Source organism: Varanus komodoensis, unplaced genomic scaffold, assembly GCF_004798865.1.
Source record: "Varanus komodoensis strain SLA01 unplaced genomic scaffold, ASM479886v1 scaffold14_3, whole genome shotgun sequence".
NCBI lineage: Eukaryota > Metazoa > Chordata > Lepidosauria > Squamata > Varanidae > Varanus > Varanus komodoensis.
The window spans coordinates 1,552,665-1,570,883 of NW_025335439.1; the positions used below are offsets into that span (position 1 = coordinate 1,552,665).

Genomic DNA, 18,219 nt, shown 5'->3' on the forward strand with positions numbered 1-18,219 from the left:
TTTACAAATAAAAATAATTTTTAAATAGCTTTCCATTTGTGTAACTGCAAAAAGAAAAAGAAAAAAACCCAACAACTATCACAAATTCTTAACCCCAAAGACATTTCTGGGGACAAGTAAAAAAACTTTAATGGTGGTGAACCAGTGACAATCACCCCAAAGTGCCGCTTGGGCATCCGTGAAGGGCTGTCACTTATGGCAGCACAGGCAAGGCCATGAAAGCAGTGAAGTGTAGACGATACCCGTACCCCATTGCTTTGCTGGTTTGGCTGACATGGCAGCACATGATGGGTCCAAGAGCCCCTGGAAGAAGCTACAGGATGTCAGGGTGACTTGTTGCCCTAAAGGAAACTACTTGTGAAAAGCGCTTTTCAGGCAATGGCACAAATCCCGCCCCGGCCAGTTCCCTGAGCACGGTTGCTGCATCATGTGAACCCAGACGATGTATGTACAAAAATACGTCAAAGAAATTCTAGTCTTACTGATCTCTAGAAGGGGCTCCCACCACCTCCTGGATTTCAGTGGAGCATTTGCAACTGCCAGGATGAGCCGGGAGGGCAGGTGTTCCCTAGTGCACAAGGCACCTCTCACAGGTCAGTTTGCCTAATGTGTATTTATCCAGGCTTGGATGCGGGCTCAAAGTATTCTGTTCAGGTTGATTATTCAACAACATCACAAACAATGGGTGTCAATCACATCTATTTTAATCAGCAAATGCAACAACATAAACAGTGTACTTTTTATTTATAAAAAAGACCTGAAATTTTGATTGAATTTATTCCACTGGGGAAGCCAATCAAAGGTGAAATATCATCAAGATGATTAGCATACAAGAAAACATTTTTCCCCAGTAGTAGTGCAAAAGTAACTTTTTTAACATTATAGCACAAAATCCATTATAACACTATTTTAGTCATTAAATACATACCTCTATGATACACTTGTTATCCCTCTATTTCACACCCATAAAAATAATCTGACTGAGCAACATCTCTGAAATGAAAGCCAGTACAATAAATACTGATAGAGTTATCTGTAATACTTGTGGTCTACTCTTGAATAAGATACAGAACTATGGTAGCCATACTTTCCAAGAACAAAGTTTTTAAAAAGTCATTTAAAGAAGAGCATACATGTGAGAAGTACAGTTTTTCTACTGCTGAAGAGAGAAATTTCTTTTTACATTGCTCAGTAGCTTGCCTCTTTGGATACATGATTAGCTGCAGTGAAACCAGAGCTCCACTCAATGCAAGTTTTTTCTGTTTGGTGTGCACATTCCCCTTCTATACAGAACTGAATGCCCACCCACCCACCTGCCCGCCCACCCACTCCACCCCTGAAAATCAGAAATTTTGAAAAGTGCAGCTGTGCCAAACCCTGGCTAAGTGGTCAGCCTGAGGACCAGGCATATGTAGAAAATAATTTGGCATCTCAACAGTCAGAAAGTGGCATGCTTTTCACACACCAATTGGAAGAGAATGCAGGTCTTGGTACCTCCACAGAAAAGCCTGGGTAACTGTGAGTATGACACTAGGTTCAGAAGTCTGGTGTCCTGCTCCTCAAATCCTGAGAGACATGCTTACTAAGAGAATCAAGGCATTCCCGTATGGAGCCATTACAAGACAAAACATGTTCTCTTAGTGCATGCGCAGGAGGTAAAAGCAAGTTGCACTGCTGAATCAGTGGCTGCATTAGGACATCACAGTAAGCTAAGGCTTATTGTGATGGGAAATAGCTTACATGAGTCTTTGGGTAACATGTTCCCATCTCCAGCATAGCCACAAGGAGTACAGAAGCTTCCACTTCCATCTCTTATTAACCATGGCTTGTTATATCAACTCAAACTGTGGTCAACCTTGCCCATAGTTTGTCTGAAATAATCCAGCTTCAAACCATGAATTGTGAAGCTGGATTGGTTCAAACAAAGCATAGTTAGGATTAACCACACTTTAGGAATCAGTCGTGGCACTATACTTGATTGATCTTTCATGGCTCTGCCAGCAGGGAGGGTAGGAACACAGGAAGCATAAGCTCCTCAAGACACATCCCAGTCATGATATGGTACGAAGTCTGAATGCAGCCACTATAAAGTTATATATTCTTGTGTTCATCAAAGGAACACCACATTGTGCATCCTTATGGCGGAGCAGACATTGACAGGGAGGCAACAGAAGTAAAGTTATCATCCCACTGCCTTCCTGAAGCACTCGACTGAGCTGCTGCATGTGCTTTGTACTTCTGCAGAAGATTTTGGGCTTCTTGTTCATCTTGCAAAGGGCTTTCTCCATATGTTGCTCTAAGCCACTCTCTGAACTGAAAAGTTTTTTTTTAAAAGAAAAGGGCAGAAAAGACAAAGCAAAATGTTTAGTCATAGCCAAGACAAGTCTAGTTTACATAACAAGGTTGATACAGTCAAACTGCAACAATGAGTTAAGTTGAATGAATCTCTAATCACTCTTATTAAAATCAGTTTTAATTTCAATTTCAATTGAGTGCATCCTTTTAAGGGAGAATGGATTGGGAATTTCCAGCTCTGAGCTTGGAGCACTGTCTCATAATCTATTAACAATAGTGTGACTGGCTAAAAAGCTCCCCTCTTTCCCCGTGCATTCAATCTGGCTAGATATTTCCAGAAAGAAAAAAAGGTTTCTTTAAAAAATCCAGGTGTTATGAAAACAGCAACAACAGAACTGGCATAGGAAGCTGCCTTCTACCCAGTCAGACCATTGGCTACATATCCCCATGACTGGGGCAGAAGTTCTCCCAGATTTATCCGAAAATCCCAGAAACCTGCAGCCTTTGGCATGCAAAGACTGGACTCTGCCATGAAGCCCTTGGTCATATAAAACCTGCAGGGCAAATGAGCATCTTAAGAGAGAAATTATCACCTGTGACAAGGAGAGGTGAGAGAATGCTCTTCCCCCAGGATGCCATCTGCAACACCCTGTGAGTTCATTTTTAAAAGTGTGTGAGGAATGTAGAATGTCCAGATGTCACTGGACTACAAATCCAGTCATCCTTGACCATTGGTCATGCTAACAGGGATGTGAGTTACACCCCAACAACTTCATGTTGGGGTTGCTTTCAACCCCAGTTACTTTAAAAAAAAAAAACAAATCTCAGCAAATGCAAATGTATGCATGCTTACTCCATTGGCATATTGTGGGCCTTAAGTTTTTCTGTCTTTTTCTTAAGGGCAACAGTCCTGGCAAATAAAAATCAGCATCTCACATACACACACTTGGACCAGCTCCGTCTTTGGGTGCAGTGAGACAGGCTGCCCAGGTGCTATGCTGAGGTGTCTGCTGTCAAGAAAGCCATACTCAAGCTCCTTGTTTTCTCCTTCTGTCCGGTGGAGAGGAGAGGGATGCCTGGGAAGTCGTGGCTCCAGTAGTGGTGCAGGAGCCGCCAAGCTCTTCCTGGACGAGTGGAGCCAGGAATGGATCTGAGCTGCAGGCAGATCAGCCCTTGGATGCTCACAATTGTTCTGTTACTGCATCAGAACAGGCTCTCAAAAAAAACAGCAGTTGGGGCAGTTCAAAAGAACAGCTGCTCTAGAAAGTAAAACTTATTTGGTATATTTGAAAGGAGAGGGAAAGCCCTGGTCTAAGTTACTCTGAGGCCTGTATTGCTGCTCCTGCCATTAAAACTAAAGGAGCCTTTCTTTTTCAGCAAAGCAGCGGGGGGGGGGGGGGGAATAGTATATTAGTTGCTTGCTTTTACCCTGGAAGCTAGTATTTAAACAGGTCTGCAATGGGAACAAATTTGGACGGCGGGGGACAAATAATAAACCAGTTCAGTAAAATTTCTGCTGAGCTATGCAGTGGCTTTTATGCAGATTTAGGATACAATCCTTTGCACATCAAAGAGTAAACATTACTGAACTCAATAGTTACTTCTGACTAAATATTAACTCTCTGCATCTCCAGGTGTTACATGTGAGGCTGCTAAATTTATGTTCTCCAGTACACTTTGAAAAATTCCCTGCATGAAGAGCTGAGATTTAGGCATGGGCAGCTGATGCCCACCTTTCAATATTCAGATATAAAAGGAAGGAAGGCTTCATACCCTGCTGGTAGTAGTTTAGAAGATGGAATGAATGCTGCTCGTGCATGAATGAAAATAGGCACATATTAATATTCCCCTTCTATTGCAGGAAACTTGAGCTTCATTGCATCTGCTCACTCTTCGGGAAAAGAAGTCAGTGAAATAGCCTCTTTTTTCATTTGCTTTTATTCTTCCTGGCAGACTTACTGAATCTTTAACAATAAGTTTAATAACAGTGCAATCTTATGCATGTCTGCACAGAAGCAAGTTCCAATGATTTCAGTGGGTTTTACTCTCAGATAAGCGTGTACAGGATTGCAGCCTGAGTTTATAGAGTCTGTCATGTTACCACTGAAAGGTCCAGGCATCCTGCCCCCAAAATAAAAAAAGGTGACAATTTTCCCTATATAATATGCTACTTCAGAAATCCCCTGGGATTCAGTTGAGATGTCAGTGAAAACAAAACAGTTTGTTCTCTGTGGTTAAAAAATAAATCCTATGGTACAATCGAGGTGGCCCACCTTCTTGTACGTACTCTTTACCCCATTTTGAACTAGCTTCAAAAAGACAAAATACAGACAGCCACATCAATAAATCTAATCAACCAAGTAAATCTAGGAATTGAGACCATGTAATTTAAATCAGAAAAGAGGGAAGAAAAGTCATGGCCGCAAACAGAAGTTTCCTTGGGGTTTAATCCTACATGTATTTACATTAAAAACTCTTATATCTCCTTCTTTGTTGGCTGGGGAAGGGTGGGAGTTTTAGAACTTGTTCCTAAACATTTCATAGAGTTTCACCTTTATTAATTCTAAATTAGCAAAAGAGAGCGAGAGAGAGAGAGAGAGACAGGCTGTATCCAAGGGTTTTTTCCTTAACTGTAAAACCTAAGAACAGACTTCCAAACATCAGAATAATACTCAGACATTAACATTTAAGGAACTAGAGTATAATTAAAAGTTTTAATCACACCATCACCAGAGTTTAGTTTATCATACTGGAGCACAAATTTATTTATTTAATGGATGTATATGCCACTACAATGGCCCATACCTGGGCTCTCTGCACAGCTCACAGTATAAACACAACACAACATTCTAAAATCATTATTAAATCCACATATTCAAGACATATTAACATATATTAATCCAAATATAAAAGATAATATATCGAAATGAAAATATAATATAAAACATTAAATAAAACAATGTAAATAGAATCTACTAAAAGCAATCATGGGGTCAGTTTTAAAACCAGTAACCGTTAAAATTCATTGCTTAAATAACTGGACCAGTCTTTGCCTGGCACCAAAATGCTAGCAACGCCAGCACCAGGCAGACCTCCGTGGAAAGCCTATTCCATACGCGTTGCTCCACTCTGTATTTACTGCTATGAAAATAAGAGGCATTATTTGCAATGTTCCGTCTTAGGTGCAAAAAGATAGTGTGACCACCCTGGCGTTCTATGTATCTTGATGTGTGTGTTTGCATATGTGTGCATGCAAAGGCGTGTGGCGACAGGGGTAGCCAGTCACTGTCATTTTGCTCAGGCAGCAAAATGTCTTGGCCCAGTCTTCATACAAACACAAGAGATAATGGAATGTAATCTCTGAAAAGCTGAAGGACTGAAGCAGCAAAGTATCTTGTAACTGCAATGCAATCCTATGCATACATAGGCAGAAAAACACCCTACAACCTCCAGCATTCTCCAGCCAGGATGGTTGCTGGTGGGGGAATGATGGAAACTGTAGCACTTTCATCTGTCTAAAGATGCATAGGATCACATTCTTCAGGTCTTAAATTTACTATGTCTTAAATTTTTGTGAATTAAACTGCTGCAGGACATCTAATCTCTGAAGGGCTTAGTGTGAAGGTTGCTTTGGTGCCTTTCCGAATGTCCCGTTGTGTAGCATGTAGTCATGATTTCATAATAGGTTTCTCAGTACTGGTTGAAAAATCAATACTGTACTTCCAGATATTTTCCCCCTACCTTTCCAACATCAACATTTATTAGGCAGTCTAATTTTTATGCCCAGGTCATCATGACGTATTTTACTTGCTCTGCTTTATGATGGAACATGTAACTCAAATGGTATTTTATATGGTATTTATATTTTTATATAAAAACCAAGTCAGTATTGGCTTTTTTCTGAAATATATTAAAAAAATATTTCAAAGTGATTTAGCCAGTTGTAGTTTTTGCTACGTCTCTATGAAGACTGCATTTCTTCCATAAATCTTCTTAATTTTCTTAAAGCTCTACTGGGATTCAATTCAAAATCATAAATAATTTGCAATATTGCTCCAATTTTTATATTTGTCCCATAGGCTTAACTTTATCACTACAAGATATTGGTTTCCTTGTTTAAACTCTGTTTTCAATTTTGTCCATAAATTATAAATTAAAGAAACTTTGTGACTGTTCAGTCATTCTAATCTTCTTTAAGTTATGCACCTATCATAATAACTACTGAATGTTCTTCACACAGTAAAAAAAGCTTAATATTTGGTAATACTGTCACCACTCTTTAGTCCTTACTATAATTTGGCTTCTTTAAGTCTTGGATTTTTCTTAATATATTAATTGACATATGCTAAGATTTTAACTGAGAATCTTCTTTTTCCTACTGTAAAGTCTGAAAGAAAGAAAAAAAAAAAAAACTACCTGCAGGGAAATGCCTACATTAACAGCTGAAATATAGCCATTCCAGCATTCAATTTGGGAGCTTATCCTAAATAACTTCTTATAAAGATTGGTTCGTTGTTTCTTCAGTTTATACCACATACTCTCTCCAGTTAGCATTTCCTCCTCCCGCAGAGGCCTGATAGATGCTCGCAACAGGCCTGTGCGGGCTGAAAGATACTACACAACTGCAGAGGGAGAAATAACCCACAGTGGCTTATTTCCATTGGTACACATGCTTGGGGTGCTGGTGGGAACACAAGTTGCTATATTGTGTGAACCCAGGGAAAGTGGGTTGTTAAACAAGCAAGCCAGGGTAGATTATTGTGAGCAAGGTCTGAGTGACTTGTTAATTATGAAAACAAGCCACCCAAGGTGGGTTCACCCAACACAGCAGGTTGCGCCAATGCGAGTAATTCTGAAATTCACCCCAACACATGCAGCAGGGGATTAAGGGGTCATTTTAATTTACTTATGTTTAAGTCCTGCTGTTTTCCTGCAAGAAAAATTTACCAGGAAGCTTACTTAAATCCTGCTTCTCTCTATTTTATCACTACAACACCCCTGTAAGGTAGGTTAGGCTGAGAGTCAGTGAATAGTCTACAGTCCCTAAGTCAGAACTTATTTTCCTCTCTGTGACTATGCAAAGAGGCCCAGTGACTGGCTCAAAGCTCTCTGAGTGAGCTTCATGCCTAAGTAAGGACTTGAACTGGTCTCCCCAGCCTCAGTTCAACACTCTAAGCACTACACGCAGTGACTTTGTATACAAAGTACTTTCATTCTTTCTTAGAATTATGCCTAATCAACTTGTTAACTTTTTACTTAGCTGATAACCTTGGTCTTGTTCTGTTTCTTGTTTTGAAAGAACATTGTAAGAACTCATCAGTTGTTTCCGCTTTATCTTTATTCATATTAAGCCTGCACATTACCCAACCCCAACTCAGTGTGAAACTGGAGGGCATATTATGAAACGGCAACATCATATTTGAATGCAAAATGGAGGAGGAGGAGCCACACTCAAGCAGGTCAATCCTGAAAACCTTCAATTATGGCCCGGAGAAAGCATCTAAGTGAAAAAGGCTGGTCTACTAGGTGCAGTTTAAAATTTAATACACAGCGCTCACTGTTTGACTATACATGTTCCGCTGAAAGTGAGCCCACTCAGTCAGAGGAGAGCGTAATTCAGAGACTTTCTTGCTGATGGTTTTAATCCCTAGCAACTGCAGGTAGGGCTAAGAAGATCCCCTGCCTGAACATCGGAGAGCTTTCAGGACTGGCACCACCAAGCCAGATGGACCAACAGCCTGTCTGATTTGGTGCAAGGGCAGCTTTATAGGTTCATACAGTTAGCTCACAAATAACAGACTACAGCCTGTTTTATATAAGTATAAATTAGATGGAAATATCCTAACAGAATGGTATAGTGCTGACTAGAAAGGGCTTGTACTGGTCAGCATTAAGAGTGAAGGCAGCAGCTTCTCCCTTACAGCTGTTTCTCTAGAAGAATACCCCAATCTGCAGTAATAGCAGCTTGTTTGTTGTGGGAGGCAGATACGAGCCTCACTGTATGTCCTTTAAATAAAACTAACAGGAAATAACTTCCTTCATGGGACCAGGAAGGGATAGTGCACATCCTTTGAAGGAAAAAAAATAATATAAAAGGGAAACTACTTCTGAAAGAGCTAAATACAGATGAGAGAGAGAAGTCACTTTGCTTGAAGTAGGCTCCCTTTTGCCACTTTTTCAGGGGCTGTAGGAGAACTTCATGGAGTAAAGGAAAAAAGCACTGAGCCTAGAAAATACTAAGGGAAAAGCAAATGACAAGCAAAAGAAACTTTTATGCAGCTGCTCAAATCTGCAGTGGCTGAGGATGGCAGCTAGACTGTGTATCCATCTGGTTCAGTCTCTCCCAACCTAAAGGCCCTCCAGATGTTTTGGACTACAACTACTACTATCCCAAGCCACTGGCCATGCAGACTGAAGATAATGGGAAGTACAGTTCAACACAAGTGGAGGGTACCAGGTTGGGGAAGGCTGTGCTAAAGTATCCTTTCAAAAGTTAATAAATGCCTTTCTATGAAAGCTGCAAAGACTGTCCTTCCACAAGGAATTAATCGACCACCCCCCAACACACACACACACACACACACACACACACACACACACAATGTTCTTCCTAAAAACCATTTGCATTGAAATAAAGACAATCTGCTGTTTTAACTCAGACCAGTCAGATCTGAAATGACTGTTGGGGTTCAAATTAAGAAAGGAGACAACCAGACTGGAAATTCCCCCCATTCTCTATTAAGTAAAGTCAGTTATATTCCCATTTGCCTTTGGTTGCATTAAGCTGAGGAATAGTAAGCTTTTGAGAAATAAATAATTAGGATTGAAAATTACAGCAGGGGCTTCAGCAAATCCTAAGCAAATCCTAACAAAACCCATTTTTTCTCTTTTTCAAACAAGCAAGACCAAGGAATAAACATTAGAACAGATCCAAGATTTAGTCATACTTAGAGTAGACCCACTAATATCAGTGGGACTTAAAATAAGTTATGATTAACTTAAGTCCCATTGGATGTCAATAAGTCTCCTTAAAGAATGACTTAGTCTCGGTCCAGTGTTGAGCTCAGCCCAGATATATCGAGCTACTCAAAATGTACTGATGAATGGAAAAGAAACTATATACTTCACAGCTTCACTTTCAAAATATGGTTTCAAGAACATTCAAAGTTCAGATGCTGAAAAGCTTGGCAAAGTGGCAGTGCAGGAGGCTAATAAGAGGCACAGAATGACCAGGGAAGAAACAGAAAATTCTGATAAAGAAAATTCATTCATATATACTGGCTTCTCACAAAGGTTGCTGAAAGGGATACATTGATGCCTTCGGTTCTTTTTTAAATGCTGTGAGCACTTCAACTCAGGAAAAGTATTGCAGTTAACAGAAATCTCCTGGGCTGGAGTCACCACCATGATGTGCTGCAGACACATCACTAGGTATTCACCAGACTCCTTCTGACCTTTTTGAAAATTGGATTGTTTAAAAAATTGAAATAACTGGGAGATTGACCTGCAGCAAAGTGAAATCCTGACCTCCAACCTCATTTTTACTTGGAGCCCAAAACACTGCCTCTGCATTGTCTTTGCACAAGGTATCTCTTTTTGTCTCCTGGGAAATGAATGTGGCTGGCCATGCTCACTGTGGCAGCCATTTTCTGAACAGACAAGCACCAACTATTGTAGCCATTTTGTAACAGTGTCCACAGTACTCCTGGAAAATTCCAAATGTAGTTAGTTACTGACACAAAAAGATTGGGGACACCTGCTCCAGAGTATCTTCAGTTCTTATTTTAGCCCCTGCTGAGAGGATACAAGTTTAGACTGAAAGCAGCTGAGGGGTGTGTGTGAGAGAGTGTGTTTGACAGACAGACCGACAGACTTCCCTAACTCATGTCATGGTGGTCTCAATCAGGATCAGGCCCTGTGTGTTTACTTGCAAATAAAAAGAGAGGTTAAGCTCAATGCTACATATTTAACTTTATCATGTAGCTTGAAGGCATCAATCTGCTGCTTGACCTGGGGTTTAAAGCTCCCATTTCCTTTCATGCAGAACTGTTTCTACTTCAAAGCAAGCAAAAGCAAACCTCACAGAAGTAAGAATTCATTGCACAGCTTGGAGACATCAAGGAACTTACATGAGCAACATCATTTTTCTCAAACTCTTCTAGCTGCCGCTGGAAGCCTGCATTCGGATTGGCACATGATCGCGATGCTCGCACCACAGAGAGTGCATCCTCCCAGCCAAATGCAGTGATTGTCATTACATAGGCCACAACCAAAGTTGCACTCCTGGAAACTCCAGCAAGGCTACATCACCACCCAAAGGCAAGCAGAAAGGTCACAATTAGTTGCAAGCTACCCCAAACACTTCTATTTAGCAGGGAAAAAGCAAAAAAACAAACAACACAAAATATAATGCAAGAATCTGCAAGTTTCAAAGCCAGGAATTCTACTCATGGATGCTACCTGCTAGCCAGAGGCAGTTACTGAAATACCAGTTCTTAGATTAAACTCTACTCTCTGTAATGGTCCAGGTTCTTATATAAAAGATGACGGTAATCCAGATGGAGAATAACATCTGTCTACTATAATATCCAGGAGTGTAATGAATTAGGAATGCAACCATTTCAAAGTATGCCAAGACGTCAGTCACAGGAAAGGAATGTAATGCTTTTGGCTCTGACAAATTGCTAAAGCACAGGGACCGGAATTCATGATTTACAGATTTACCAGGTAATTAGAATCCAGACTCATCCATTTCTTATCATGGTCTCTCAAATAGGAATAATGCTCTTTGCTTCTGCACCTAACTTTATTAGTAAATGCTAATTTTGTTACAACTGGGTTGGATAAGACTATAGTTCTGATGGTTCCACGCTTACTCCAACAACAGCATGCATCAGCTGCTGAAGAACCTGGCTGGAATGGTGCTGTTGGACTCATGCCCTGCTGGGGGGTATTCTGGGGGCAACTGGCTGGCCACTGAATGAATGGAATGCTGGACTAGGCAGTCCTTGGTGTGATCCAGTAGGGCTCTTCTGCTATTTTACATGCTGTAGCAACTCAGGAAATAAAACAAGGGTGTCTCTTAGCCCCCACTCTTTTTAATATTTATGTCAATAATTGGTGCCATGCCTAGCACAAGTAAATTCTCCTTTTCCAGGAATTATAAACAGAAAAAATATATATTGATGTATGCTGATGATTTAGTATTAATTCTCTTCTCTTGGGCTTGAGGAATCTTCTAAGAGGTAAACATGACTTGTCAATAAATTACTGTAAGACTAAGATTATTTTATTTATTTATTTATTTATTTAAAGTTTTTATAAGCCGTCCCCTTGCTACATAGCCTCGGGACGGCTCACATTATTGTTTTTGGCAGTCATAGACCTAGGTGCAGATGGCACCTGGGCCAACATGTTATTGAACAACTCATTCATTTAGATGTTTAGGCATCCTTTTTAATGAGTCGGTCTCATGGAAAGAGCATAGGATGGGTGTAAAATTGAAGGCACAGAAAATCATTGCAGCATTAATAAGTTTTGTTATAGCGAAGGTGGGCAGCTGATTGAACCTACCCTGAAGGTTATACAAAATGATCATACAAATTATTCATAGGACTGAAATTTGGGGGACTGACAGCACTACCAAACATCTTTTGGAAATAGTACAAAACAGCTTCTTTTGAAAACTTCAGGCCAAGAATAGACTGTGCTCAATTGCAGTATCATAAACCAGTTGCTCTTCTTCTCAGCTTTGGGCCATTTGGAAATGAATGAAAACTATATCTGGAAGTCAATGCTCCATAATTTGGCATATAGCTAATATATTTCTGATTTGAATACCATCTTTCCTCTGGAGAAGAGACAATTAAGAGATTAGTTACTTTGGATAGATTCTGGAAAGGACCTGGAATTGATTAAAAACGCTCAGTGGATTTCCCTTTTGAAAACAGAACATTATGGAGCTAGCTATCTGTCCAGACTGAGACCATCCTCTTTAAAAAAAACACCTTTCTTGAGCTGTGATTTTAAGTTATACTAACCACAGTTTTTAATGGGTGATATAACAAGGTGTCTTTTGAATGCAGATAATGTGTTTGTGATTTATATCCAGTTGAAGACATCATTCATTACATGTTAATCTGTCCTGTATACACTAACTCGAGAGATTCTTGAAACCCTTGCTATCATATGGACACAAGAATGTCTTGCCAGAAACAGATATTTTCCTTTTAAGTGATATTAATAGATATGTGACACATAAAGTTACTTTATTTGCTTTGGCAGCAAAAAAGATCCAGAAGAGAGAATTGGACAAAATTGTTATAAACTGCATTGGAGATTCAGAGTTAAGTTAAAGATGAATTTCTGTTCATAGTATCATAGCCCTTCTGTAAATAGTGTGTCCTGCTTGTGCAACCGAATTGGTGGGACCTACAGCTTACAGAAGGGAATTGGTAGGTTGGAAAGCATCGAGTGAGCATGTTCAGTCACCTTTGCAAAGCTGGAAAGGGGTGAGCCTGAAGCCTGATGGGTGACCACATGTGGAAATGGAGCAGGGGGTTGGACTTCATGGCCCTACAGACCCCTTACAACCCAACTTCTATTCGAAAGGAAGTGGTGGGGGTTATAGCACCTCATTGGATCCTGCTCATAATATACATTTCTCCAAGGGAAACTGTCCATTTCACAACTCCATTAGCAACAATGCCAATTGCAGATACAGTATTATGCAACTTGCAGTTTCAAGTTGTCAAATTGTTATGCAGTTCTTTGGATTCATAACATTTATGAGACTGTCAACAGTTTCAGTACATTTGTTGTACATCTGGGAATTATATGTTATCATAATTTTTAGAATTATTTGATAAAAGGTCTATATAACATTGAAATCACATTAAATGTAAATTAACTTTTATAATTTAATCCCACTCTCAATGTTTCAGGTCAAATGCTTATTAAAAGCTTTGTTGTATACAAAAAAGTAAAATAAAATGCTAACCAAACAATTGTGAAACATCAAAAATTATCCAATTTAAACTTAAACTACTCTTAACCTACTTTGCAAATTAGGAAAATGTCTGGTAAAATTCCCAGAACACACACATAACGCGATGAGCTTTTAAGGGGTAACTAGGCCATGTGGAATTTCCTTCTGTGCTTAAACATGTGGAGAGTAAAGTGCGACTATTCCTGCTAGCACTCTTCACTGGTGCACAGTGGGCCTGTACAGTGGCACATGTGCTCCTTAAGATGTGGAACCATGTGCAGCTAAACTTCCAGGCTGCACAGAGCACCTTCACATGGAGGCAAGCTCATGGCTGGGAGTAGCAAGGAAGAAACAAGCATTTATTTCCCGGTTGCACAGCAACCTATTCAGGCACAACTTTTCTGTGTTCTGGCCTGTGCTTGGCTCATGAGCACAGGCTAAGGGAGAGGGATGTTTCCCTCCATCTCATCTCATTGCTTTCCCTCTATTCCTGAACTTTAGAAGGGCTGTGGATTGCTAACATAGCCATCTACCCACAAAAGGGAAATTATCAGCAGGCTGTGGAGAAGCCCAAGGCTTGCAGAAGCTTTAAAAGAACAATACTAGAGTGGGGGAAATGAGCCAGAGCATTCCAGAAAAGGACATGTCTGATTGTTGAGGAACCCTCAACAGGCCCATTTGAGAGTCTAGTGTTTTGTCACAGTTCCTTCCTTTAGACCAATAATTTCCATAAAGAAAATAGGAGTATTCCAATTTAGAATACGTACCAGTGAACAAGACAGCTCTCACCTCTAAGCCGGCACTCATGGATAAATTCAATGCTTTCTTTGAAGTGCCTGGCCCTGAAAAAAGAAAAGAGAAAGGAGAGCTCCAGTATAGTAAAATACAAGGTGACAGGATTGTGGATTAAGAAATTACTTAATTTGTCTTTTGAAATTTAGAGGTTTGAAAAGACATTCCAGATATTGTCTTATAAATACACATAACTATTTCCTTAGTAACCAAGACACACAACATCAGGGCTGTGCATCGTCTGAATTCTTGAAAAGGTCAGTACTTACTTGGAACTGTCATTCTTCAGGTGGCCATCTGTGCAATCACACACATAGGCTCTGCGCCTGCGTGAAGCCTGTTGTTGGGAGGATTCGACAAGCTAAGTGCCAGTTTGGACAGAAGCCCCTTCCCTTCCTGTTCCTTCAATCCATGGGAGGGGCTCCCACCTGTTCACTCAATTCTATAGTACAGTACAGTACAGTACCAAGTGGGACCAGTGGGTGGCTTGTGTGAATGCACAGATGACCTCTCAAAGAATGAGTTACAGGTAAGCAACTTTACTTTCATCTTTGTGGTTTCTATGCATCACACATATGAGCAACTACCAAGCTCACCCTGGGGCGGAAGGTGAGATGGTGCTGTCACCAGAAAGTTATGGAGAGGACTGCTTTGCCAAATGGGCAGTCTGCCATTGTCCGGACATCTAGCCTGTAGGACTTGATAAATGTCGAAGATGTGGCCCATGTAGCTGCCCTGCAAAGGAATTCTGATGAGGAGGGTCATGGATGTTGCCATTGTTCATGTGGAATGGGCTCTTGGATGGGCCAAGGCTTATAGACTGGCCAGTTCATAGGCTGGGGAGATGGTGTTTGTGACCCAGGCTGCTAGGCCCTGAGCAGAGAGGGGAGGGCTTTGGCCCCTTTTTGGAAGAGCGTGAATAGAAATTGGAGGATGTGCTCAATGACTGTGTCTTGTGGGTCAAGACACATCATCCTGTGGCACAAAGGTGGTGAGTGCCTGCCTTCTGGCTAGGTAAGACTTTCTTGCCAATGGTCTCAGGGTGCTATGCAAGATGTTCCCGACACCCTGCAGCAGAGTATTGACTGCGAGGTTTATGGTGTAATGTGCCCTGCTGTCAGGACTGTACTGTACAAGTACTATAGACCCTTGAAAACTACAAGCAGAGACAAAAGAAAAGGGTTCCATGTGCATATGGATGGTGTGATGGTTAAGCCCATTATTGTAAGCCGCCCCGAGGCTTCAGCGAATGGGGCGGCATAAAAATGTTTTAATAAATAAATAAAAATGGTTGGACTGGGATCTGGGGCATACAGGTTATAGTTCCCATTCAACCATAGAGCTCACTGGATGACTTCGGGCCTGTCACCAACTCTCAGCCTAACCTACCAAACAGGCTTCTAATAAGGATAACCATGCAAATCATCTTGGGTTCCCTTTGTAGGACAGAAAAGGGGAAGACCAACATGTAATAATAAGTAAATATCTTTGGATGCAGGCATTTACCCACAGGGTATAGCAAGTATATTCCTTTCTTGCTACTCCAGTTCTGTTAATACTTTAGAAAGCCTTGTACACAAACCTGATGGGGAAAAGAAGGAGGTAAAAGACCACTGCAGAGCAATATTCTGAACCAACCGAAGTAATCAACTGATTCATTTGTACAATGCTGGGAACTTTCTGCACTCCGAGAGAAGCAAATATACTAAAAATATCTCTCGAAAGCATCAGGCCAAAGAGGCAGTGCTCTGACCTGAAAGAAAAGGCTGTGCTGTTTCCTTCCATAGACACCAGGCAGGCCCTTTGAAACTACTTTTGTTTCTCTGTAAAACAAATTATCAGGAAGTGGCTGAATCCCACCCCCCTTCCTCCCTCTGCAACTCTGGTAACTACAAACAGTGAAGCCTAGAAGAAAAACTGGGCTCCCGTCCAAGTATTCTTGCAAAGTTGATGCAGTTGCCTTTCAGATGCAAGAGAGCGTGAACACTCTTGCCTTGAAGGATTCAGCAAAAGGCCTTCCTGGATAGGCCTACCCAAGTGAGGAGCCACTAGCCAGATATACTGGGGTCTACTAGGATTCTGACCACCCCAACCTTGTGCTGCATCTAAGCTTGAGGGACAAGATACCCTCAACAAACAGCCTCCCACAGCGAGTTTACCTTCTCCTGAAGGTTTCACCACCTGCTATTAGTCCTTCTCTTTCGCATCCTTCTACCACTTACATGCTTGACAGGACAAGAGCCACTGAGCAAGCAGGCAGCAACATCAACTGCTTCTCCTTCTCATTATCTGGGCTAGAGTGAGCTGTGGATGAACAAGCAGGTTACAAGGGAGAAGCAGAGGAGTAATTTCAGTGGGTTCCTGCTGCGGTGGAGCCCTTGGCAAGTGTCTAACCATGCCTCCTTTAAAGCTACTGCCTTTTCCCCCATCTACTCACATTGCATCCTAGTCTTCACTGGCTGGCTGGTTGGTTGGTTACTGAACATTTGGCAGACCCAACTTATATGGTTACATTTGGCTTGCAGGTCACCATTTGTGCTCAAGCACTACTGTAGCCATCTCCAGGGCTCACAAATCTTATTTGTGGATTCATCATGCTTACCTCAAGAAGACTAGGGTAGTTTATATGAGAACCTCAGCCAAGCCTGGCCCATCTTGAGTTCTGATCTGGCCTCTAGCTCTTCCTGTGACATCCATCTGCTAATTGTTTGGTGGTTTTCCACTTTTTGGGCAGCTTTTCTTATCATACTAAAAGTTTGAAATGCTTCTCCTAAATCCATTATATATCTGTTAAATCTGAGCTTTAAGCCGAAGTATTCCTAAGATATGCTTATCCTGCACTGCCTCTTTTGTCTTCAGCCATACTCATTATTGGAAAGTGGCCTCCAAGGGTTTCTTTGAATAAGACTTCAGCCCTTGAGCAGAAAGGGCTTTAACATCTCTGTTACATGGGATTTCTTCATTTTTTCTCCCACAACAACCTTCTTACGAGATTGGGCAATTAAAAATCAACATGTCTGAGGCTACCCAGGAAGGCTGGTGGCAAGGACAAGAGATTTGAACCCAGATCTTCATGGTTTGAGCTGGACGTTTTCTTATTATGCACTATTTGTATTTATTATATTTATAACCTGCCTTTTCCCTGCAATGAACCCAAGGTATCTTGCATGACCCTCCTCCTCTCCATTTTATCCTCACAACAACTCTGTGAGATAGTTATTGACCCCAAATCATGCCCTGAGCCTCATGGCTAAGAGGGGACTAGAAGCTCCCAGGTCCTACTCTAAGCAGCTACACCACACTGGTTCTACCAACCTACAGCCGTCAACACGGCTGTCTGGCATGGGTATCTGTAGTTTGTAAGAAGCAAATTCATATAGTCAAGGAATCAAATGCATCTGCATACTCAGTTCAGAGACCTTCTCCTGTCACCAAACAGGACTGGGGTTTGTCATCCATCTGTGAAGAGTGGTCCTTGTTTTTAAATACTTACAAATTCTGAGAGGGCGAATCTGCAGCAGGGATGCAGAGATATTTCATTCCCTGCATTAAAAAATAAATAAAAAGTTAAACTATAAAGGAGGAAAGGTTATAATTAAAACATATTCCACAACTGGAACATTCTTCTCTTCTAGCATGAGGGAATCAATAATGTTTCAGGATTTAAAGACTCGGTTCCACTGGCTCCATTTTAAGGATCCTGTTTTCTTCTAGGCAGCTGCAAATCTGCCAAACTGAACCTTTGCAATGGAAACATTGTGCTCGGATTCGGGGTTATATTTGTCATTTCAAATGTCTTGTCCTTACTATAAATTGCGAAGGTGTTAGTTCATATGTGCTTCTTGCTTTCTTAAAATGAATATAGAAAATTAATGTGTGTATGCATGTCAAATAGGAAGCTATTATTTTTGAGAGCTATATTTAAGTGCTTTCCATTACTTATTTAGCCAAACAAAATGGAGCAGGGGTTATTTTTTTTTTAACAGGCATTTTCATTCTGAAGAACGTTACATTACTAGGCATGCCACCTTTCAAAGACACATGTTCACTTTCTTAGTCAGCCCTTACTCAAAATAATTTAGGCACAGAAAGACTTAGAACAGGGGACTGCTGGGAGGAATTAAGAAAAAGACAAGAAGAAAACA

The 18,219-nt window shown here is 40.9% G+C and overlaps 1 protein-coding gene across 2 annotated transcripts in view; it reads right to left on the reverse strand.

The window, feature by feature from the left end:
- Positions 1-693: 693 nt before the first annotated feature.
- DUSP22 (dual specificity phosphatase 22) overlaps positions 694-18,219 on the reverse strand; it is a 52,647-nt gene continuing 35,121 nt past the window's right edge. For both annotated transcript variants that reach the window (XM_044424546.1, XM_044424545.1), the window contains 4 exons: positions 17,568-17,617; positions 14,050-14,124; positions 10,425-10,596; positions 694-2,313 (listed from right to left, as the gene is read on the reverse strand). In XM_044424546.1, the coding sequence (XP_044280481.1) occupies positions 2,137-2,313; positions 10,425-10,596; positions 14,050-14,124; positions 17,568-17,617 (474 nt within the window). In that variant the 3' untranslated portion in view covers positions 694-2,136. The remainder of the gene's footprint in view (positions 2,314-10,424; positions 10,597-14,049; positions 14,125-17,567; positions 17,618-18,219) is intronic.